General features: G+C 42.7%; 1 protein-coding gene across 2 annotated transcripts in view; it reads right to left on the bottom strand.

The window, feature by feature from the left end:
- FBXL13 (F-box and leucine rich repeat protein 13) overlaps positions 1-24,918 on the bottom strand; it is a 132,036-nt gene that overhangs the window by 3,712 nt on the left and 103,406 nt on the right. For both annotated transcript variants that reach the window (XM_072147222.1, XM_072147223.1), the window contains exons 17-18: positions 16,613-16,739; positions 14,119-14,202 (exon numbers count right to left, since the gene is read on the bottom strand). In XM_072147222.1, coding sequence (XP_072003323.1) covers positions 14,119-14,202; positions 16,613-16,739 — 211 coding nt within the window. The remainder of the gene's footprint in view (positions 1-14,118; positions 14,203-16,612; positions 16,740-24,918) is intronic.

The following is a 24,918-nucleotide window of genomic DNA, read 5'->3' as shown; positions in this document are numbered from 1 at the left end:
ATATACTGTATCTGGGCCATTGAGTACAATGCGTCAGAATGAAATGCGAGATCTGTATGTCAAAAATATGCGGATAACTCGCACGTGAAAAACGTTAGTGTGAAAGGGGCCCAAGTCTATACATGTTTATAAGAAGTTCTGAAGTTTTTCCTATGTTACTGATTGGATATATGGCCAAATTTATGACTGAAAAGTTGCACACCACAAATCGGTCTACCACATCTGGATTCACATGATGAAATCTAGAATAAGTTGTCTGAAATTAATAGTTGAGCGAGTTGGCAAAATCTGACACAAATGCGGCTATTTTCGGGATCTGGGCAGTTCTACTCATGTACAGGGGACTAGTTGAACAAAATTTGATAAATCCCCCCTATAATAACTATGACTCTAGGGCAGTGATGGCAAACCTTTTAGAGGCTGAGTGCCTAAACTACAACAAAGACCCGCTTATTTATCGCAAAGTGCCAACACCGAAATTTAATTTGTGATTTATACTCCCTTCTCTGTTACAGTTTTCATTTATACCAGCACCTGAGGACACCAACAAAGCAGAAAATAGTCCCAGGTAGAGCTGTCACTTTAATATAGCTCTGTGCACAGAAAGTCCTGGGCTGTCTGGGACTGCAGGAAGATATCTGGAGTCATCTCTGGTGATGGCCTGAGTGCCCACAGAAAGGGCTCCGAGTGCCGCCTCTGGCACCAGTGCCATAGGTTAGCCATCACTGCTCTAGGGTATCTGATTGTATCTGATTATTATCATTGCTTGTATACCTTCTGTTTTATTCTCTGAACTATCCCTGATAGTTTTCTAAGGCTTCAACAATGAAAAATGACTGAAACTAGTCTATGGAGCTGAATCAGAATTTGTCTGGTACATAAATCATCAACAACTTGCAAATGTTAAAATCATTCCTACATCTTTCTAGTAATAGAAGAACAGAAAAAGCAGCTGTTTTAGTATTTTACACTGATATCCTCACAGCTGCTAATTCTTCAATTCTTAGTGTTCTTAGTCAGAAATATTATATAATATCACTCACTAAACATCCCTAATGTATTCCCTTGTGTAAGACTTCTATACGTTTTTGCCAACAATTGTTCTGCCCAGAACAGAAGCTGTTTAGATCAAATGAGACTAAGAATAAAAGGATAACAATGACATTCTGTGATTTCTGTATGGCTGAATACACTACCTTGTAACAGATCAGATTGGGGGTCATTTACTAAGGGCCCGATTCGCATTTTCCCAACGTGTTAACCGAATATTTCTGATTTGCGCTGATTTCCCCTGAATTGCCCCGGGATTTTGGCGCACGTGAACAGATTGTGGCGCATCGGCGCTGGCATGCACGCGACGGAAATGGGGGGCGTGGCCGAACGAAAACCCGACGGATTCGGAAAAACCGCCGCATTTTTTTTAAAAAAATCTGTCGCAGAGCTTGCACTTACCTTCACTCAGCCCGGCTCGGTGAACTCCAGCGCGTTCCGATGCTTTTCAGCGCAGCAGCGCCACCTGGTGGACGGCGGAGGAACTACCTTAATGAATCCCGGCCGGACCCGAACGGACCCGAGCTGGATCGCGAATGGACCGGGTAAGTAAATATGCCCCATTGTGTTTTAACAGACCGCAAGGATGGTAGGCAAAATGCTATGACAATTATGGAAAGTAAGCACATCGTCCTGTTGCTGCAGGACCTGTGATGCTAGGTAAATGCTATTTTCCATAAGTTCAATTGTGACATCACAGGCCCTGAGATCCAGCAAGAGGGATACTGTGTGCGTAACCCATCTGAGGACATGGGGGTATACAAGCGTTATCTAAAGTTGAGGGCATGGGGGTGCAAGGTGTGTGGGGAGGATGGAGACCTAGGGGGAATTTATCAATGCTTCTATGCCAACTCTCTGGTGTACAAGCAGTGAACTATTCGCAAATTCTTTTGCACTGCAAGAATTTGCGATTATTTTGCAACCACACCACTTCCATGCCATGTGGGGCACCAGCAGAATGGTGTTCCTGCCCTGTGCCTGCATACTTTTCAAAAACCTGTTTTTGCAGTTTTTTACATAAAACTACGCCAGGTCAGACCTGCATAGTTTTGCTTGGCGACCACTCCAGCAAATTTATCAAGAAGCTTACATCTCCTGATGTATTCGGCGAGACATAGGGGGCATGGCTGACATCATGATAAATTTCTCCCATAGGGTTGCTGGCTGTGTGAGAAGGAGGACGTGGGGGAGTCAAGGCTGTGTGAGAAGTAGGGGGCATGGGTGTCCAAACTGTATGAGTACGAGGGGGGAATAATACCTATACTCAGCTCCTGCAAGATACTTGTACTGGATCATGGGAGGAGAGTAACCACCGGACACCAGTTACAGTATGTCCATTAATCCATTACTTACAAAGACCACAAGTGATATTCAACTTAAATGGAACCTGTCAGCGGATCTTGCTCAATTTCCTTATTGGGAATAACTTCCTAATTGCATTTAATTAGAGACCTATCAATGTAGCTGCTATGTTCATATGCCAAATGCATATGGTATTACTTTAGTGTATAGCATTACACTATACTCGGTCCACTTTTCTGAGTAGCATGGTGAGTTGAACAAGGGATTGTGACCTAGCAATCACATTTTAGGAAGTACATGCTGAATTCATATAGATTGCAGTATAACTGATAGAAAAAAGTCAATTGCTGCCGAATACCATACAATATGCAATATTTAGCCATAGCGCAAGATATAAAGCATAGCTTAAAGTGAACCTGGCAGCAGAAATTGAGCTAAGAAACCACTAAACACCTTCCAGAAGCTTCTTTCATGACCCAGTGTGATGGGATCATCCAGAAAATCTACTTTGAAGTGAGATGCAAACTAGCTGTATAAAGTCAAGAGGCAGAGATTTTAACACTGAAGTCAAGCTCTCTCTTCCTCAGAATGCTCCCTTCTATGTAATTGAAGGTACTGCACCCAGAGACATCACTAACCTGAAGTCTGATGCATGATGTCAATCACAGAGGAGGGGGTGTTCAGAGCTTTATAAAACCAATTTACATCTCACTTCAAAGTTGATTTTCTAGATGATACCATCTTAATGGGACATGAAAGAAACAATAACTAGAAAGTGTTAAGCTGTTTGACAATACACTGGTAGTGGTTTATTTGGCCAATGCTACTGACAGGTTCCCGGGCAGACTGCACAAATATGGCCTAGAAAGTTTATTGTGAAGACATGATTCTTACTGGTGACTGCAATTAGGCTGCTCAGATTTGTTGGAAGCTAGCACCCAACATTATATGTGATATGAAGAAATTAAATATGAACTAAGTAATTCACTTGGTTTTGGTTTGGCCTCACCTGGAATATGCTGTCCAGTTCTTGGAACTGGTCCACAAAAAGGATGCTCTGGAGCTGGAGAGATATGGAGGGTCTTAGTCATGAGGAAAGATTAAAATAACTATATTTATTTAGTCTGGAAAAGAGACGACTACGAGGGGACATGATTAATTTATTTAAATATATGGTCCATACAAAAAATATGGTGGTAAGTTGTTCCAAATTAAATCAAATCAAAAGACGAGGGGGCACTGTCTCTGTCTGGAGAAATCAAGGGCTTTTTTAATATGAACTGTCAAACTTTGGAATAGCCTGCCGCAGGTGCTGGTCACAGCAGGGACAGCAGAGAGCTTCAAGAAGGGTCTAGATGCCTTTTTACACCTAAATAGCATTGATGGTTATGTTATATAGAATTGTTTCCCCTAAATCCCTTCTCATCCAATCCCTTCCCTTTTTTTGGTTGAACTTGATGAACATGTGTTTTTTTTTTAACCGTATAAACTATGATACTTACAATTTGGGTTGCTGACCTTTCCTTTTAATACCCACAAGTGGGTGCACAACCACTTTAGAAATCTATTTAGTTGAGGTTACAAGCTATTTGTGTAGGTAAAAGACAATGGGACAGCCCTATAAGTTATAAACCTGTCTCTACATTTTAACTAATAAACTTAAGGAAAGGTTCCCATAGTACTATACTAGCTATTGTCAACACTGTTTTAGCTAAAGTTTAGCATAGTTCCCATCCCCGTAAAATGAACTTTGTAACTCACAAGGGGTGAGTGTAATTCATTCAAGTCACTGTGTTACGGCCCATGTCTCCGGCATTTCACTTCAGCAGAGTAGAGGATGACGGGACAGGAAGTATGGATTTTTTCAAATAAAACATTTGGAAATCATTAGCATAGTGCTGTGTGAACTTGTCATTAGGTTTATTAGTGAAACATAGTGAAAGGTTCCCTTTAAACTTAAATGTCCTACACCCCCTTCCATTCCATTATAATCTGTAGGTCTCTCCTGCATTGTTACACTGCCCTTTAATTTCTCACGGACACTATAAAATACTGAAGTGGAATTCACAAGGTATTTTAGGTTCTCCAAAATCTTGAGAGTGGTATTATTTCCTTGGATACCGTAAACAGCCAAAACAAAACCATTAAATCCTGGAAGCATAAATCCTTCCAAAAATGAACATGAAACAGGGCCCAGGGTATAATGTTAGGATTAGGGCATAGTGTACATGTTGACCAATATTTACGTTCAGAAAATATTATTAGAAAGTGTTGGTATTACTTGTGTCCTATTCCTGCCATTTGTCTCTTGCAAAAGGCCATCTGTGTGTGTGATGTCATTGGTACCAGGTAGTGCATTACAGATTATCAGTAGATGTAATGTTTAGAGGCCTCTCACCACCCACTATAGTTAGATATACTGTAGCTGGATTAAGATATTACATTTCGGGGGGCGTGGCTAGCTAACGGCGGGTTAAGAAGCACAATTTGACTGCTCTGCTCCGTGACCCAGCTAACCCAAGGCAGCAGGCTACAATCGGCACTTACCTCGGCCATGATGGTGGGAAAAGGAGGCAGGAACGCCGGGAGATCCCGTCCGAGGAAGGAGAATGGGAGCCTGGACAATTTCTTCGAGCCAGCAGGCTCTGCAAACAAGAAGCCCGCACCAGCCAAGATGGCCGATGGCGCTGAGAACTCCAGCGCTTCTTCCCCGAAGACACAGGGGGATGGGATGCCCTCGCAGCACGCGCCTGCCACAGCTGCAGCAGCGACCTCTGCTCCGGCACAGGTAGGCTCTGGGGGATGAGCCGCAGCGTTGGAGGCCTCAGCCTGTGGCACACACGCCACCAGGAGTACACAGGCCACCAGAGAGCAGCTCCGGGCCCTGCAGCCCCCGGCCAATTAGTGATGGTCCCCCCTTCCCTAACCCATGTATCGAGCCCGAAGGAGCCCACAACAATCCCCATGTGGAAGCCGAAGCTGGGCTCTTTTCATCAAGCCCTAGGGCCCACTCTACATCTCTGTGGGCCTCTCCCTGCTGGGCATCTGCTCACAGCCCTGCCTCCCCCCTCAACCCCCCCTTTTGCTGGCAGCGGGGGACAATGGCTTGGTGTCCCCTCACCTATGCCTACACATGACTAGTGGGACTGGAAGGCTCACATAATGGCTTTGACTACTAGAGAAGACCTGGAGACCCTCCTGGGGAAAATGGAGGCCTCACATAAGAAAGATATGAGATTAAGCATGTGGGCCACAAGAGGTTATCGTACAACACACATCGCAAATTGCTGATATCATGGATGATCTTAATCATATAGAAAATCGTCACAGACAAAATAATCTGAGAATACGTGGCCTCCCGGAAGAGGTCCTGCCGCCACAGTTAGAGAGCTGGGCCCAGAAATTCTTTGGCAGCTTGCTACAAATGCCTCCTAATAAAAAGATCGAAATCGACAGGATCCACCGCCCACGTTCCTCAGATCCTACGTGACGTCATTTGTCGTTTCCATTATTACAAGGCTAAAGAACGTATCCTACAGCGTGTCAGAGACTCTGGTGGATTACAGCACGGTGACTCCCCTATACTGATCTTGCTGGACCTAGCTAGATGTACGCTACTTCTCAGGAAAGCTCTTAAGCCCCTACTACAAATGCTCAGAGACTGTGATATCCTATATAGATGGGGATACCCCTTTCAATTGCTGGCTAAAAAAGATGGGAAGAGCGCATCCTTCAGACGGCTGGGAGACCTGCCTGGTTTCTTAGGAACTTTTGGCTTCCCAATGGTGGCCCTACCGGATTGGCCGTGTCCAGTCTCCTTGCCGGTATCCCCTCCATGGGAGCAGTGGAATAAGGTTCCGCCGAAAAAACTGCGAGATCCCAAGAGACCCAAAAATGCTACCTCTATGGGTTTATCCTGAGATAATGGGCTTAATATGTGTAGAAGGTGTCCTAGAAAGTGATATCAGTCTAATTTTCTTGTAGCTTCCTTGACTATGACATCTAGAGTGGGGAGAGATGAGAGTTAAGATTTTAGGATTTAAAATTCAAAATGCCATAGCCGTCTTGCTGTAACAAATGTACGGCTTGCTGCATTTATATTTGGCCTGAGGGGCCACGTGTTTTATTTACAGGGTCAGGTGCTAATGCACGACCGTCAAAGCTTTTGCCTAAGTTCCCAAGTAGGGTTGGCGACACATAGTGTTGTCTAGTTTAAAGCACTGTAGTTTAGAATAGCTTATAGAACCGGTTAATTTGGTTTAATACCCAGTCTGTCGATTGGGAACCAGTTACGCAACAGTTTTGGTTTTGTCGGAGGTTATATTATCTGTGAACCCCGGATTCTCCCTGTTTGTACTGTAAGTCTATGTCTAGTCCTTGTCTACCCTGTCCCCCCTATCGATTATTCCCTTTTTTCCCAGCTCTATCCCAGCTAACCCAAAATGTCCAACTTATCATTTGCCACATTTAACGCTAGGGGCTTGAATAGCCCAGAGAAAAGGGGGCAAATTTTATACAGATTCCATAAGAAATGTGTGCAAATGTGTGTCAAGTTTCAAGTAACTAATTTTAAGGACTCCTGTATACCCACGTGTCGTAACAAATTTTATAACGTATGGTTTCATGCACCAAACCCAGAGAAGAAGTCCAAAGGGGTCTCTGTGGCGTTTCATTCCTCCTTCTCTCCGCAGGTCCTAGACTCTAAGGTGGACCAGGAAGGCAGATTTCTTTTTCTCAAAATTTCTGTTGCAGGCTCTATTTACACCCTGGCTAATGTTTATTTCCCCAATGTAGGGCAAATTGCATATGATATTCGTATTCTGGAGGACTTGGCAGGTTTTGCTGGGGGGTTCGGACATCATACTTGGCGGAGATCTGAATGTACCACTTGATCCGGATCTTGACACCTCTGAAGGTAAGACCTCAATCTCATTTGCGGCCACCCGTAGACTAAGGCAGGAGATTGCTAAACTAAATCTTTTGGACCTTTGGAGGATATTACACCCAGCACAAAGGGACTATAGCCACTACTCTAGCGTCCACAACACATATAGTCATATTGATGTAATCTTGGTCTCTCATTCCCTCCTTGATCTCGGTCCTACATGCTCTGTTGATTCTATAATATGGTCTGACCACGCTCCTCTGTTGGGCGCTATAAGACCCTATCCCCAGAAGAGGAAGACTCTTGGAGGCTTAATGATTACTTATTAAATGATGCTCTCTGTATGGCTGAGATCAAGGCGGCTATAGAGAATTTTAAGACAGGCAACACAATTGACTATAATAATGCTCCGCTCATGTGGGAGGGCCTGCAATGTGACCTACGAAGAATATTTATGTCCCACGGGGCCAGACTTAAGAGGCAAAATGCTTTTAAACTTAAGACCTTGTTATCTACCTTGGCCTCCCTTGAATCTGCAAACAAAGTACAGAAGACTGATACTCTAAGAGCAGAATTGTCTTCTGTTAGACAACAAATTTTGCAAATTTTAGATCAGAAAACTCTATGTCTACGCTGGCTTGCTTAGCAGATGCAGTATTGAGCTCGTCCTCTAAGCTCTGGGTGACGTTGGAAGCCTGTTTAAATCCTACACCCCTGATGGCATCCCTCGGGCTCCACGCAGCAAACCGCGACGCATCCTCTCCCCGCACACCCATATATAAAACACTCCTTGATAGTTGGGACAGAACGAGGAAAGGAAACGACATAACTTGACCTCCATACCGGGCCCCCTGTCACCAATTTTTCTAGACCCTAGGTGCACCCTTCGAGACCTTAATCCTGGATTATTTGGACTCCCGTCGACCGCGGTGGTACAGGTATAATACGCACTGGAAAGTCGTGACATACACTCCCTGGAAGGGTGGTTCCCTGAAGTAGTATATGGTTTATGGCTAGTCAGTTGAGCAGCTTCTTACAATCGTTGGGTCCCATACAATACCTTACACGGGAGCTAACATTTATAGAACAAATACTTACGAGCAAAGACACTCCTAGACATTTGATATCTGCAGTATACGGGTGACTGCTGAGAGAGAGGACTAAAAAAGAGCCAGTCCCATACAGACAGGCTTGGGAGAAAGCATTGAGCAAAACATTTGCTGAAGAGGAATGGGATAAGGCGGCTGTTTTGACCCATAAGCTCTCTGTCTCGTCACAGATATAGGATACGAACTTTAAAATTGTGGCCAGGTGGTACCGAACCCCAGCAAAACTACATAAGATGTTCCCAGTGGTGTCTGAAACTTGTTGGAGATGCAATAGGGAACATGGATCCATGTTACATATTTGGTGGTCCTGTTCTGGGGTCAGAGACCTGTAGGAAGCGTTTTTTGCACTTTACAACAAATTATGGTCAGACACAGTTACACCACTACCAGAGATTGGGCTTTTATCTATGATTCCTGGCTCTATTTCTGCGATAAAAAAAGGCTTTCTGAGACATTGCAGTTCCGCCACTCGTCAGATTATTTCCAGACTCTGGAATTCAAGTGTATGTCCATCAAGGGCCCAATGGGCAGAAGCCTTAAACCACATAATGAGAATGGAGGAGATGAGAGCCATGGAGGGACTGGCGGATTCCCAGATGGATAGGTACACCAAGGTATGGTCCCCGTGAATCGATTTCCGTAGCTCGACGGAATTTGCTCCGTGGATAGCAGGCAACGGGGCTACTTGTTGATACCTTGCCATGCATTGATCAGGTGCAATAGGTAATGGATGACTTGGATTGAGCTTGGGGTTTTTCTCATACTCATTTTCCCTCTCTCCTTCGGTGCTCCTTCCCGCCCCCTACTTCCCTTATCCCTCTGTATTCCAGCATGTGCTTTCCTTCATCTTCCCGTGATGTGTATGTTTAATGTGGTTAATGTTGTTAATACTTGTTTAGTAGTGGTTTAGATTCTTTTCATAACTTCCCCAGGTATTTCACAAAGGAATTAACCCTCATTTCGGAACTGCTATTGTTTAATTCACAAAGTGAATGGTCATATATATTCAGCTGAATACTGGATGCATTATATTTGTGCTTGACTGCTTTAAAGTGTGTATACTGCTTTGACAATGTCTTGATGTCTTGAATATTGTTATACGCTGATTTCAATAAAGTTTATTGAACAGAAGAAACAGACCATATCTCCAGGAAAAGAGCCAAATCTTATAAAATCTTACTAATTAATATATATATTCACCAGCACACTTTTTATACTTAGAAAATCCTGGGGCACACCACCAACCAAAATAGCACAAAATGACACTAAAACAGTCATATTATACATATAGTTAATAATATAGATTCTAAATTTATTTTACTCACTCAGTGAATGAGTGTGAAACCTCTTCCTCAACAGTTCTCATTTTCTCCCTGTTTTTAATATATGCTGCTGATTATTATGTGGCTCATGTACTGCAAAATAAAGGGGTACAATGAGAAGTACTATGGCCATGAGGCCAGAGTACAAGTGCCAGCTCATATACTCAGCATCTCAGCTGGTACTTGTAGTACTCCAGCCTCATGACTATAGTATTTCTCATTTTACATCGCTGCGCATTGCCGGGAAACAAAACACAGGGGGCACCATAGTTTGGGGAACTTTCCCCGCGGCACACCCGACCATGTGTCGCGGCACACTAGTGTGCCACGGCACACTGGTTGAAAATCACTGTTCTATGGCACTGTTCCCCAGCTAAGAATAGTCATGCTGGTTTTTGGCTGTAAAAAGTCTGAGGAGGGGGCAATAGCAATGTGCAGATATTCAGATCAACAGCAAATCAAGGAATATATGTTTCTGTAAGAATAATTATCATATATCCATAATGTGGATCTGTAATGTATGCTCCGCAGTGTGGACAGGACCATGCTTCACAAACTGAAAAGTTCAGAGGCAAAAGGTAGAAAAACTATTCATGAGGCCTCAAACACTGGGCAAGTGTGTACTGCAGGGATGGGATGTCTCCCGGCTGCATATATCGTAAGTGTGTACTGCAGGGATGGGATGTCTCCCGGCTGCATATATCGTAAGTGTGTACTGCAGGGATGGGATGTCTCCCGGCTGCATATATCGTAAGTGTGTACTGCAGGGATGGGATGTCTCCCGGCTGCATATATCGTAAGTGTGTACTGCAGGGATGGGATGTCTCCCGGCAGCATATATCGTAAGTGTGTACTGCAGGGATGGGATGTCTCCCGGCTGCATACATCGTAAGTGTGTACTGCAGGGATGGGATGTCTCCCGGCTGCATACATCGTAAGTGTGTACTGCAGGGATGGGATGTCTCCCGGCTGCATACATCGTAAGTGTGTACTGCAGGGATGGGATGTCTCCCGGCTGCATATATCGTAAGTGTGTACTGCAGGGATGGGATGTCTCCCGGCTGCATATATCGTAAGTGTGTACTGCAGGGATGGGATGTCTCCCGGCTGCATATATCGTAAGTGTGTACTGCAGGGATGGGATGTCTCCCGGCTGCATATATCGTAAGTGTGTGCTGCAGGGATAGGATGTCTCCCGGCTGCATATATCGTAAGTGTGTACTGCAGGGATGGGATGTCTCCCGGCTGCATATATCGTAAGTGTGTGCTGCAGGGATGGGATGTCTCCCGGCTGCATATATCGTAAGTGTGTGCTGCAGGGATAGGATGTCTCCCGGCTGCATATATCGTAAGTGCGTACTGCAGGGATGGGATGTCTCCCGGCTGCATATATCGTAAGTGTGTACTGCAGGGATGGGATGTCTCCCGGCTGCATATATCGTAAGTGTTTACTGCAGGGATGGGATGTCTCCCGGCTGCATATATCGTAAGTGTGTACTGCAGGGATGGGATGTCTCCCGGCTGCATATATCGTAAGTGTTTACTGCAGGGATGGGATGTCTCCCGGCTGCATATATCGTAAGTGTTTACTGCAGGGATGGGATGTCTCCCGGCAGCATATATCGTAAGTGTGTACTGCAGGGATGGGATGTCTCCCGGCTGCATATATCGTAAGTGTTTACTGCAGGGATGGGATGTCTCCCGGCTGCATATATCGTAAGTGTTTACTGCAGGGATGGGATGTCTCCCGGCTGCATATATCGTAAGTGCGTACTACGGGGATGGGATGTCTCCCGGCTGCATATATCGTAAGTCCGTACTACGGGGATGGGATGTCTCCCGGCTGCATATATCGTAAGTGCGTACTACGGGGATGGGATGTCTCCCGGCTGCATATATCGTAAGTGTGTACTGCAGGGATCGGATGTCTCCCGGCTGCATATATCGTAAGTGTGTACTACGGGGATGGGATGTCTCCCGGCTGCATACATCGTAAGTGTGTACTACGGGGATGGGATGTTATATGTGTACTGTACTGTACTGTACTGTACTGTAATTAATTACTAATTTAAAAGGGAAAAAGCACGTCTGTGTGCACCGCTCTGCAGGACACAGGCCAGCATGCGCGATGACGTCAAGCATTGTGGTTCTATGAGCTATGGAACCGAAGATAAAGGCAGGTAAAAACATAATTGGAAATATAAGCTGCAGAAAAAATCCCATTCCTACCTTTTTCTTTAACTGCCTGTATGTATGATTCTGTAGTACATAAAACCACAAGCCTAATGCAATTTGAAAGATATGGTTCTTGATATCGAAAGCATGGCACTTTGTATTAGAGAGCCCAAGATATAAACCTCTGTAGTGACGCTCCCCATCCAGCCTCGCAGCATGACGCTCTTCAGTTCTTCTCAGCTCATTTACATATGACTTTTCAGGTGATTTTCATAGGTAAACAGTTGAGTTTTAAAGGACACCTGTCATCAGATCTGTGTCACTTGTCCTACTACCTGTTGGAGCAGCTCACAAGGATCCATCACAGCCTTTATCTAGTTATTTCATACATTATTCATTGTAAAATCATCTATTTTTTATCATGTAAATGAGGCTGGTCACATGGTCAGAGGCAGTGATGTCACTCCTGTTACCCCTCCCCTCCCCCCCCCCCCGCTCATGTCTGTGTGTAATGTATAGTAAAGCATTTCTAGTGTCTGTGCTGCATCTGCTGACATGCTGCATCCTCTTAATATACAGGTGGGAGACACAGACATCAGCTACACATGAATCTGACATGTTCTGCTGTAACATGGCTGCCTGGAGCTGCTGTATCTCACACACACATGGACACACAGGCTGCAGGGGGCGTGACCGCCAGCACCAGGAAGCACATCATTATACAGCCTCACATCATTATACAGGCTGTCAGTCATGCACTGGGGGTGTGGCTGTGCCTCCCACTCATGAATAAGGTGGACAGCTTGCATATGCTAATGCTTCATTGGACATTTCACAGGTCATTTGCATACAGCTTTAGGACCTCATTGCTTAGGTTTACAGGCATGTAGAGGGACAATGAAGGGATAGAGGCAATGCTCTCTAATGGCAGTTTATGAAAATATATTTAGTTTAGGGGGTTATTTTGCATGACGGGTTCTCTTTAACATAAGAGAAGAAATTGTAGACAGGATGTTGCATAACCTAGTGCTGATTTAGCAGCATAAAACCTAGTGACTGTGTCCCTTTAGGCAAATCATACTGGTTTATATGGTGGTGGTAGTGTGATTGACTAGGTTTGATTCTGCAAGAGATGGATGACTTGTCATAACTGATGGAACCTTGAATGGAACCTCCCAATCAGAAAATCCTCCAGAATGTCTGCCCACCAATTTGAAACAGTTGTGCAGTTGCAATATGTAGTAGTGCCAGTACCCTAAAAGAGCACTTTATACATGAAAACTCTTCTTTGTAGATTTCTTTTATTTTGGCTACATTGGAGAGTAAGACCACGTTGACATATCACAGTCGTCTTATCATAGTTGTTAGGTTGGTAGTTATTAGGTTAAGGGGGCACCAGGGGTGTAACTGGGAAAGGCAGGGCCCCATTGCAGATTTCAGGTCTGTGGAGTTGGATTGTGATAAAATACACTCTGATTCCACAAACATATAAAATTATGAAAATTTCCTCTGAATGTCTGCTCCATTCCTGATCCCTGGTCCAAGGGCCACATTGTCATACTGCTCAACTTTAAGGGGCCAAACCAGTAACCAGCACCTAAATGCATCAACCACCCCAGAAATTATAAATACCACAGTACAGCAATAAATACAACCCAAGAAACTAAATACAGCGGGCCTGCTGCCCGGCGTCCAGCACCAATGAAGGCTTCCATCAGTTATGGAAGTGCTCATTGGTGGGGACCACACCTCATGGCTTGACAGGCTGCATGCTAGGTGTGCACCCCAATCCCCCATTTAGTTGAAATGTGTGCTGCTTTTTATGTACTGACGGAAGTTCCTCTGCTGCAGATCAGAGGAATAAGGGTAGTGACACACATGGCATTTTTAGTTAGTGCGTTTTCAGATCGTAAAAACTGCATGCGTTTTTTAAAAAGGCATGCGTTTTTGACAGGTTTGACCAATTATCTCAATTTAAACTGGTCAAAAACGCATGCGTTTTTCTCCGATCTGAAAACGCACTACTAAAACGGCCCAAAAATGGCCTAAAAACGCCATGTGTGTCATCACCCTAAGGCACTGGGAAGGAATGCCCACATTCATCTCAGCACTGCTAGAGTGACAACAGGACGGTGGAGTCAGAGACGGTGACCATTATGTTGGAGCTGCATTCGGAGTCAAAGTTTGTGAATTTGAGGAGTTTGAGTTGTAAATATGACTGACTCCACAGCCCTGATGGAAACTTTAGGACTTCATAATGTATAACATATTTTACCTGAATGCCGATGTCTGTGATTCCCAGGCATTCGGATATAGAAAGCTCTTTTATTTTACTTTGGGACCCAAGAGCTGTCAGTCCCTGTAAAACACAACAATCACACTTTTATTGCTCTTAAACGTTTGTCTGGAGAAAGAAACCACAATATAAATAGTCAATCGATTTAGTTTTTCTCTGTGTCCTATTTCTTCGGACAAGGATTATCTCAAAACAGATACTAGACTGGAATTTCACATACATTTGAGATGAGGTAAGAATTTTCTTTAGCAAAGAATTCTATTATCTTTGGAATAATTTGTGGAAACACCACCCAGTACACCATAAACTATCCTGCTGTGCCATACATCACAATTCATTAGCCTCACAACCTGCACACAAAGAACTATGGATTTAGAGCTCTTATTCCTGTAATTTACATACTGTTTAGGAGGGAACCCTGTCCGGAGCTGCTTTATGTCCTGCGTGCAATAAAATGCTTAATGTATGGTCTGGGCTCCAGATGTATATGTATGTAGATAGTTTACCTCTGTCAATGGTGCTTGTCATTTATGAGCCTGAAATGCCCATCATTACTATTAAAAAGTCACAATGATATACTGCTGATTTACTTTACTGCAAAAAAGTGATATATGTTATAGGATTAACTAGAACATAACGCAAATTAGTGCATGTATTACGCTTGCCTGATACTGTGGCTAGAAGGAAGAACAGCCTAGAAAACATTAATGGACCATAACAGTATTTAGGTTAGCACTGATGCGTCATTTCTGACATCAACTAACTGACATGTGCACAACTCCATAGCTCAAGGTCATGTGCACACAAGACATTTCATAGTACCAGCAAAGAACAAAAGATGAGTATCTGCACATTACTGCAATATTCACTCTTGCATTTTTCTTTTTGTAAAACATAAAATCTGCTAAAATACAGGGACCAATCCCTGCATTCTCATGTGCAAAGGAGTGAAAAATATCATATGAAGCATTACATGTATACATGTTTTATAAACAGTAATAAGACTAAGATGTTTTCATTGTATACATTAAAAATAGAACAAAAAATATATATACAGTCTATAAATTTGGTATCAGACAGGTCCTTGATCAGGCCCGGGACAGCCATGGAAATAGATGGCACTCACTGAAAGCATGGGAAAATTAGGTGCCAATCAGAGGCCACAATGTCTCAAAATCCCTTAGATGCCAAAATCATCTTTGACTGTGACAAACTTCTATGGCGAAGCAGCAGGCTGGCCATAGTCAGGGTGGGCAATTGACTGGGCAGATATCCCAGAAGGACCTCCAACTTGACTATAAAGAACCTATTTAGCTTATTTGATGCCAAACCTAACAGAACTGATAACTTTAGAAATATTGGAGGTTAGAGAAAACCTTCCAACACCTTTTGTAGTTTATAGAACACCTACTAAAGGGTGCAGGGAAATGGACTTGATTGAGGTGGTGAAAGCTCCTTTTTAAACTAAATTCCAAGTTGATGATCAGAGACCGTATGTTTTCATTTATGCACGTTACAGATAAACTCTAAATTATATCCCCCAAAAACCCAAGAGGCAAGAAATTCCATTAATGAGAGGTCTTGAAGAAATAAAGCTGACTCATCAATTAAATGTAAACCAGACCTCCTGAAAATAAATGGAGAAAAGAAGCAGACTTTGCATTTTTAAACACACAATATTTAGTCTGTAGACTGTTCCTTACTGCTTGTCTCTCTTTTAAGTGAACAAGCATTTCCTCTGTGGATGAAAGTTATACTAAATTACAGTGTCATGTTGAAACATGGCTTCCTAAGCTATAATCATACTATACTAGTTCTAGTGTATTTTGTGTGCCTTTTAGTACATTTTTTTCATTAGGATATTCTTAGTTTACATTAAAATTGTTTTGCAATTAACAAAAATGTGACTTTCTGTAAGGCTAGGTACCCACGTGTTTATTGTATCTTATTAAAAGGTGCAGTCGGCTGTCGCCCTGTTTATCAAATATGATATTATTTATGAGCTACTGAGTAGTAACTGTTTGGCCAATCATAGCCATGGCAAGTAGCTAGGGATGTTAGAGATGACCAAACCTGCCATTTTTCAGGTTCGGCTGTCCAACCGGACGTATTGCCGGATTTGGCGGCTGAACTTCCGAACAACTTCAGTTGAGTGGCCGAACCGAACAAAAATGGCATGTCTGCTCATCGCTATCACCAGGTTGGGTATCAAATGTTCTTTACCTATGTAAAATCTCCTCCTAAATCCTGTGAAAATGTGCAGAGAAGTTGCTGCATTTCCCAGCATAGGCTTATACTCGAGTGGTGGAGCGTGGTGAGCGGACATCAGTGGTGGAGGGAGAAGCTGCACATGTGCACAAAGGTGGGGGCTGAGAGCCAAGGAGTGTTTGAATAAACATACTTTATCCTTACTTGATTATGCTCTGTATGTTAAAACCTTACTGTCGTAATTTATGCACTCAAATGTACTTACTTGGTCTGTAATGCTGGTCCCAGAGATATCAACAGAAATAAGTGAAGCCATATTTCCAAGGAGTTCAATGCCTGAGTCAGACACATTTTCACAAAAGGAAAGATTCAGGAAGTTAAGATTGTGACACCTACAATTGGGAGATTACATAGAATAAGTCAATCATTTTTCAATCATTTTTTGCATCCATTTTTCTTTTTTGAGAGTGCATTCACACATTGTGACACATGCGTTTTCATGTTACTATGCATTTTTCAGCTTTGAAAGCAGTTTTCTTCATTGCTGAAGTGTAAGCAGCTGATTACACTGCCACGTGCATGCGTCAGAACATCATGCTCAAGTCCGACAGAGTTCACCTTCTTCTTCCCAATGTGAGTGCTTGATCTTGTGACACAATTTGAAAGTTATAGGGATATTCCCATCTGGGCATTTACATTTAATTTTAATTCATTTGCTATATGTAAACATTTCTTCGGTTGGATGTTATAAAAAAAAAAATGTTCCTTTGTGAAGATAATATAGTCATATGGTCCCTTAGAAACGAGATGGCTTCCTCGGATACTGTGTACAAGGGAAAAAAGTTTGGGTGCAGGTCTTCAAGAGATGGTCCGACACCGACCCGCACATCCAGGAGAAAGTAGCAATGAAGCAGCACTCCGTAAAATGCAATCAAGTGAGTTTATTCCACCTTATCAATGCAACGTTTCGTCTCTTCAATCAAGACATTCTCAAGCTTTGTACTTTGTGTATAATGCCATACTTTGGTTTTGTATATATCTTTTACCTATGATTGCATGACAACTTATTTTATTATCCTCATCATGCAGCTTGCATGTTACCACTGTGTAAAATGATTCATATGGTTTTAGTCCACACTCAGTGGCGTACCGACCGTAGTCTCAGCGGTCGCCATTGAGACCGGACCCATCGGACCGGACCCATGGCCCCCCGTGTATTCGCTGGCCTGGCAGGCTATAATCTAATGATTACGGGCTGTGGGGGGGGGGGGGGGCGGTGCTTGTGCCGGCCGCAGCATTATGCGCTCCGATACAACTTAGGTCAGTGACAGAGCAGGAAGTTACGCACGCTGACACATCTGTGTGTGGGGGGGCCATTACTATATATCTGTGTGTGGGGGGCCATTACTATATATCTGTGTGTGGGGGGCCATTACTATATATCTGTGTGTGGGGGGGCCATTACTATATATCTGTGGGGGGGCATTACTATATATCTGTGTGGGGGGCCATTACTATATATCTGTGGGGGGGGGGATTACTATATATCTGTGTGTGGGGGGGCCATTACTATATATCTGTGTGGGGGCATTACTATATATCTGTGTGGGGGGCCATTACTATATATCTGTGTGTTTGGGGGGAATTACGATAGCATGGGGTCATTACTATATATGTTTTCAGGGGGCCATTACTATATATATATATATATATACAGGCAGTCCCCGGGTTACGTACAAGATAGGGTCTGGAGGTTTGTTCTTAAGTTGAATTTGTATGTAAGTCGAAACTGCATATTTTATAATTGTAGGTCCAGACAAAAAAAAATTTGGCCCCAGTGACAATTGGAGTTTAAACATTTTTTGCTGTAATGGGAACAAGGATTATCAATAAAGCTTCATTACAGACACCTCACAGCTGATTATTGCAGCCTGGGACTATAGTAAAGCACTTAGAAAGCTTCACCAGAGGTCAGATGGGTCCGTCTGTAAGTATGGGTTGTCTGTAAGTCGGGTGTCCTTAAGTAGGGGACCGCCTGTATATATATATATATATATATATATATATATATATATATATATGTGTGTGTGTAGGGGAGCATTACTATATATATATATATATATATTTGTGTTACTATATATATATATATATATGTATATATATATATATATATATATTACTGTTATTTTTACTATTTTTCAGACCCCCTAGGGTTTTTAACTCCAGGTTGTCTGACTGATCGTACCATATACTGCCATACTACAGTATATGCAGATTTTCTACATCATCTATTACAATCTGCAAATCACATATTGTAATAGAAGGGTTAAAATCAGACAGCCTCCGGTCTTTGTATAAATGTAATTAGGACATAGTTTTTATTCCTGTGATATTATACTGTCAGTGACTGTGGTGTTTTTAGAGGCAGCCCTTTAGTGCAGTCATAGTAATGTGCAGTTTTTTCGCAGCTGGTATATATTTATGTATATGTGATGTATTCATTACTGCAATATTATTAGTATTGTACAGGTATGTGGAGATATATAATATATTTATGTGCAACTGAATTTCAGTGTTTCATATGGTGTGTGTATTTATATGTGTAGCGTAAAATAGCATGTGTAGAGTATATATGGGGCAGTGTTAATATGTGTTTATGTGTGTTATGCATATATAGTGTATGTGTCTGTAAAGTGTATATATGAAATATGTGTATTATGAAGTATAATGTGCGGGATAGGGCAGGCAGGGAGTGTTTAGGTATCTGGGGGCCCTGACTCCTAAGTATGCACCAGGGCCCACTGGGGTCTTGTTACACCACTGTCCACACTGTTTAGTGCCGGGGCACATTTTTCCTGTGCACAGTTGCACATATTTGTATTTTAAACATTTTTTCTAATATTAAAATGTATTTACATTTGACTATCTTTATGGTGGAATCCCCTTTTTTGGTTAGACAGCCTGGAGGTGTGGGTCATTGTCCTGTTGAAAAATAAATTATGGTCCAACTAAATGCCAACCAGAAGGAATAGCATGTCGCTGCAAGATGCTGGTTCAATATACCTGAAATTTTGAATAAATTCCCAATAAAGTCATGTAGAGTCCATTTGTTCACCTTTTCTGCGTCAAACAAAGACATTGTGATTGGAACCAAAAATCTTTAATTTAGAATTGGGGACGGGGGGCCAGGTGAGAGCAGCCCTCTCACTTTCTTATACATTCTTGGTCACTCCCCCACAGGACTACACCCCCGACCTGGACCTCAGTCCATATTCTTCTACTTGCCCATAAATCAGCAATTAGAATAATGTACCAGGAAACGAATTACAAACTGGTAACCAGATGCTACAGGGTTCCACAGTTGCTACACAAAATGTATCTGGAGGTCTCACCAGTCTGCTGGCACTGTGGGGATGCGGAGGGTAACTCCTCCACACGTTCTGGAGATGCCCGGCAATTGCCCCATTCTGGGATACTATATTGGAGGTGGTTCGCAAGGTGACGTTACGTTATGACCTCGCCTGGGTGCTCTTGCAGGTTTCAGGATTCCATGACCACATACAGAAGGTCCCTGGTCCGGCACCTATAAAACTCAGCCAGGGCCTGTATACCGGCCTGCTGGCGCTCTCCTGACCGTCCTTCCATGTGGCAGTGGATCAGAAGGGTTAGCGAGCTACACCGCATAGAGAACCTGTCAAACGTGGCTCCCAAGAGAGCATCCCGCTTCCAGAAGACCTGGTTTCCCTGGACCTCTTTCCTAGTGATGCCCCGATACCTTGACTTGAGATGCCCGGCGGAGTCGGACAAGGCATAGAGATTCCATGACAGTCCTCACGGCTCCCCCTGAATATACTGTTTTGTGTTGTTACTATACTCACCAATATGTGAGAATTATTGTTTGTTAATTTCTATGTCATAACTCAATAAAATTTAAATATGGAAAAAAAAGTGGCTTAGGTCACATTATACCCCTTAGGGCATTTTAAACCCCCATCATTAACAGTGTTATATAAACAAGAATTACATAATTATTACAGATTTTATACAGGATTCAGCAATGATAAGTTAAGTGAAAAACCTAACCGACTCCAAACCTTTAACTATTACTATTAGACTGTGTTCCCACATTGAGGTTTTCTGATGGAATTTTGTAGTCAGACGTGGATCATAATGGGTGGGAACATATAATGGAGATCCTGCTCCTCCTCTTATTTTAATCTACTCAGGGGCATAACTAGGAGAGGCTGGGCCCCATAACAGATTTCTGAATGGGGCCTCCTTCCCCTTAAAAAATATGAATATTTATACACACACATGTTTATACAATCACACACATTTATACACTTATATATGCATACGTTTATATACTTACATATACACACATAAAGTTCTACACTCATACACACGCTTTTATATACTCTTAAATATTTACATACAGCATACAGGTATAAACTCACAAACATACAATACAGACCGAAAGTTTGGACACACCTTCTCATTCAAAGAGTTTTCTGTATTTTCATGCCTATAAAAATTGTAGATTCACACTAAAGGCATCAAAACTATGAAGTACCACATGGAATTATATACTAAACAAAAAAGTGCAAACCAATTGAAAATATGTCTTATATTCTAGGTTCTTCAAAGTAGCCACCTTTTCAGTGGCGTAACAACCACCGTAGCAGCCGTAGCGGTTGCTACAGGGCCCGTGAGGTTAAGGGGCCCGGAATGCACGGACTCCGTGTGTCCCTGCAGTGTCGGTGCCTGCCGGATCGTGCCCCCGGGCCCCTACCTCTGTGTCCATTCCTAAACCCAACCCCTCCGTGAGCCACCCGCCCCCTCTGTGAGCCGTCCGCCCCCTCTGCACAGGAGACCGTCCGCCCCTGCACAGGACACTGTCCGCCCCATGGCACATTTGACCGTCCGGCCATCCCCCTGCATGCTGGCACAGCCGGCCACTGACAGAGCGGACGGATGTCCCTCCTCCCCACTCTACGGCCTGGTCTAAAACCCATCCTGCGGCCAAACAAGCAACTGCCCCGCTAACCAGATCCCCCACCCCGGCGGACGTACAAGCACCCACCCGAACAACCCCGCCCCCGCGCACGTGGACGAACAAGTACACGCTCGACACCGCCCCCCGCCCCCCCAGGCCAAACAAGCAAAGGTCCCCCGCGATGCAGAACAGGCACCCGCCCGACTCCCCCAGAATGTGTGTGTGTGTGTCCCGGCCGATCAAGCCCCCGTCCGAACCCCCCAGATGAACAAGCACCCATCTGATCAACCACCTACCCGCCAGAACACCCGCCTGAAGCCACGGCCGGGTGTTCATCCATACAGCCCCAAAACATCTGAAAAGGTAAGTATAATAATATACATATGTATTTATCTATGTGTATATATGTATATATTATGTATATGTGTATATGCTGTCTATATACTATGTATATGTGTATATACTGTGTATATACTGTGTATATATGTATATACTGTGTATATGTGTACATATGCGTCTACTGTATATATGTGTATATTTGTGTATATATTTATATACTGTGTATTATTGTATATATGCATATACTGTGTATACTGTGTTTGTCTTCCGTATTAGAGCCTGACCTGACTCTCTATTCCATTAGGCTCCTCTCTGTCTCTGTGCTAAAACCTATTGTAGCCCCCCCCCCCCCCCCCGACATGTTTCACCACCTAACTTTTGCCCCAAACCCCTGAGGACGCCACGTTAGGTGGTGAAACATGTCGGGGAGGCGACAATAGGTTTTAGCACAGAGACAGAGAGGAACCTAATGGAATAGAGAGTCAGGTCAAGCTCTAATACGGAAGACAAACACCTAAGAGAGGTAGCTCAGAGAGAGGAGGGGAAAAACAGCAGGTATGGGATACCGCAGATGGATGCAGTGGGATGTATGCATGGTGTGAACTACCCTACCCCAATCCTAAATTTTCCCCTACCCTACTAATACCCTCTGTTTGAAAGCTGACCAGAATGAAAGACTCTAATACTAATCAAAGCATCCTGAAAGGAATGTGATAGATCAACAAGCCAAAACAGGTTAACCTCCAGATCTCTGATAATTTTAAACAACCAAATCGGGTCAGAAACATCGTTCATTCACATACTTTTTGTCTTTTCACTCTATATTTTTAAATGCATGAGAATTAAAAGTTAAATTTTAAAGAGCAAAAAAAGGGTTTAAGTGGCCGAGTGGCCCTATTCTGTCTTATGTCATATCAGTGGTGCAATGTGCAGTGATGGCAGTTACACATCATTACTATGGTAACAGAGCAGGACAGTTTGTTACATCATCACTGGGAGCAGAACAAAGGAAAAACCTTTTGGTTTTTTAGATAGCCCTTAAAGTTTTGTGAATCATAAAAGCAAAAGTTTTGTTTTGTTCATTTATTTATAACATTATGGGTTGTTGTATCAGATGTTCACATTCCCAGTACAGGCGGTCCCCTACTTAAGAACACCTGACTTACATACGACCCCTAGTTACAAACGGACCTCTGGATGTTGGTAATTTACTCTACTTTAGCCTTAGGCTACAATAAGCAGCTATAACAGTTATCAGAGGTATCTGCAATGAAGCTTTATTGTTATTCCTAGTTCTTATGACAATCCAACATTTTTAAAATCCAATTGTCACAAAGACCCAAAAAAATTTGGCTTGGGCTACAATTGTAAAATATACAGATCCGACTTACATACAAATTCAACTTAAGAACAAACCTACAGACCCTATCTTGTACGTAACCCGGGGACTGCCTGTATACCCCTTTAAGGAAATAACACAAAATGTATCAGCTCACCACTGCAGGCTCAAAAATTCCTATCAACAAGACACAATACTTCAATCATTAGTGCTGGTAACACTGTGTGCTTTTAAGCAGAAGGCCAGGGTAATGTTTAAACACTAACAGTTACAAACCTGTCCTATCAGTCCAAAAAGCATTGAGTGCACGGGAAACACCCTATAAAATGGACTCATGTAATTCATTTTTGGCTAGAAAGCAGAGCTAGTGTTGGCAGAACTGTAAGCAGTGAAGATGACTTCAGAATCATTAATGTGTGGCCAAAACAAATCCCACTCATCTAATTTCTACACCCACAAATATGGAGCAGATTTCCAAGTACTGTTATAATACAAACAAAACAACCATAAGATAATTCAGATATTACAGATCTACCAGAATGTATAACGAGTCTATTGTTCAGTTAAATAGGTGAGTAAAACTAGGATGCTACAACAGCACGAACAATGAAATTAAGTTGAAGGAAAGAACTGCATTTGGCCCTTTGGATATTTTTACCTGATCCTATTACCAGTAACAGCATAGAATGAATAGCAGCACTAAATCTCATAAGACTTCCTTTTAATGACTGACCATTTAAACAAACAAGGGGTATTTATTGTATTTAGATAATGTTTAGAATACTTTGAAAATTACTGCAAAAAAGAAAGAAAAGCAATCTAAGTATTCTAAACATTATCTAAATACAATAAATACCCCTTGTTTGTTTAAATTGTCAGTCATTAAAAGGAAGTTGTATGAAATTTAGTGCTGCTATTCACTCTATGCTGTACCTGATAATAAGATCAGGTAAAAATAGCCAAAATGCCAGATGGGCTTAAATAATAAAATATCATGCACAATATCTATTCCAGTGCCACCAATCTAGGTCCCCATGCAGTTCTTTACTTTGCTGCAAGAATAGTGTCGTAGGTGAGAACAGTTATTGGTTGCTGCCAGGGGTGAACCAACCTAGCCTTTGTGCTGCCTGAGGCGAGCCATAAAGAGATCGCTTCCCCATATATGTAATATATCAGGGAGTGACAAGACCAGATACATCATATTGGTTCTGGTGTGAAAATAAATCAATGCAAAAAGCATACAGTGTGCCGCCATGTAGTATAAAATGCGTACAGAATACCGCCATGTAGCATAAACTGCATACAGCGTACCACCATGTAGTATAAACTGCATACAGTGTACCGCCATGTAGTATAAACTGCATACAGCGCACCACCATGTAGTTTGAAATGCATACAGGGTGCTGTCATGTAGCATAAAATGCATACAGAATACCACCTTGTAGTATAAAATGCATACAGCGTACCGCCATGTAGTATAAACTGCATACAGCGTACCGCCATGTAGTGTAAACTGCACACAGCGTACCGCCACGTAGTGTAAACTGCACACAGCGTACCATCATGTAGTATAAAATGCATACAGTGTGCCGCCATGTAGTATAAAATGCATACAGTGTGCTGCCATGTAGTATAAAATGCATACAGTGTGCCGCCATGTAGTATAAAATGCATACAGAATACCACCATGTAGTATAAACTGCATACAGCATACCACCATGTAGTACAAAATGCATACAGCACGCCACCATGTAGTATAAAATAAATACAGTGTACAGCCATGTAGTATAGGATAGATCCAGCGTGCTGCCATGTAGTATAAAATTCATACAGTGTACAGCCAAGTAGTATAAAATGCATACAACATACCGCCATATACTATGAAATGCATACAGCC

The sequence above is a fragment of the Engystomops pustulosus genome, chromosome 4 (genome assembly GCF_040894005.1).
Source record: "Engystomops pustulosus chromosome 4, aEngPut4.maternal, whole genome shotgun sequence".
Classification (NCBI taxonomy): domain Eukaryota; kingdom Metazoa; phylum Chordata; class Amphibia; order Anura; family Leptodactylidae; genus Engystomops; species Engystomops pustulosus.
Note: the sequence above shows the minus strand (reverse complement) of the source record. Positions and strands in the feature narration are given on the sequence as shown.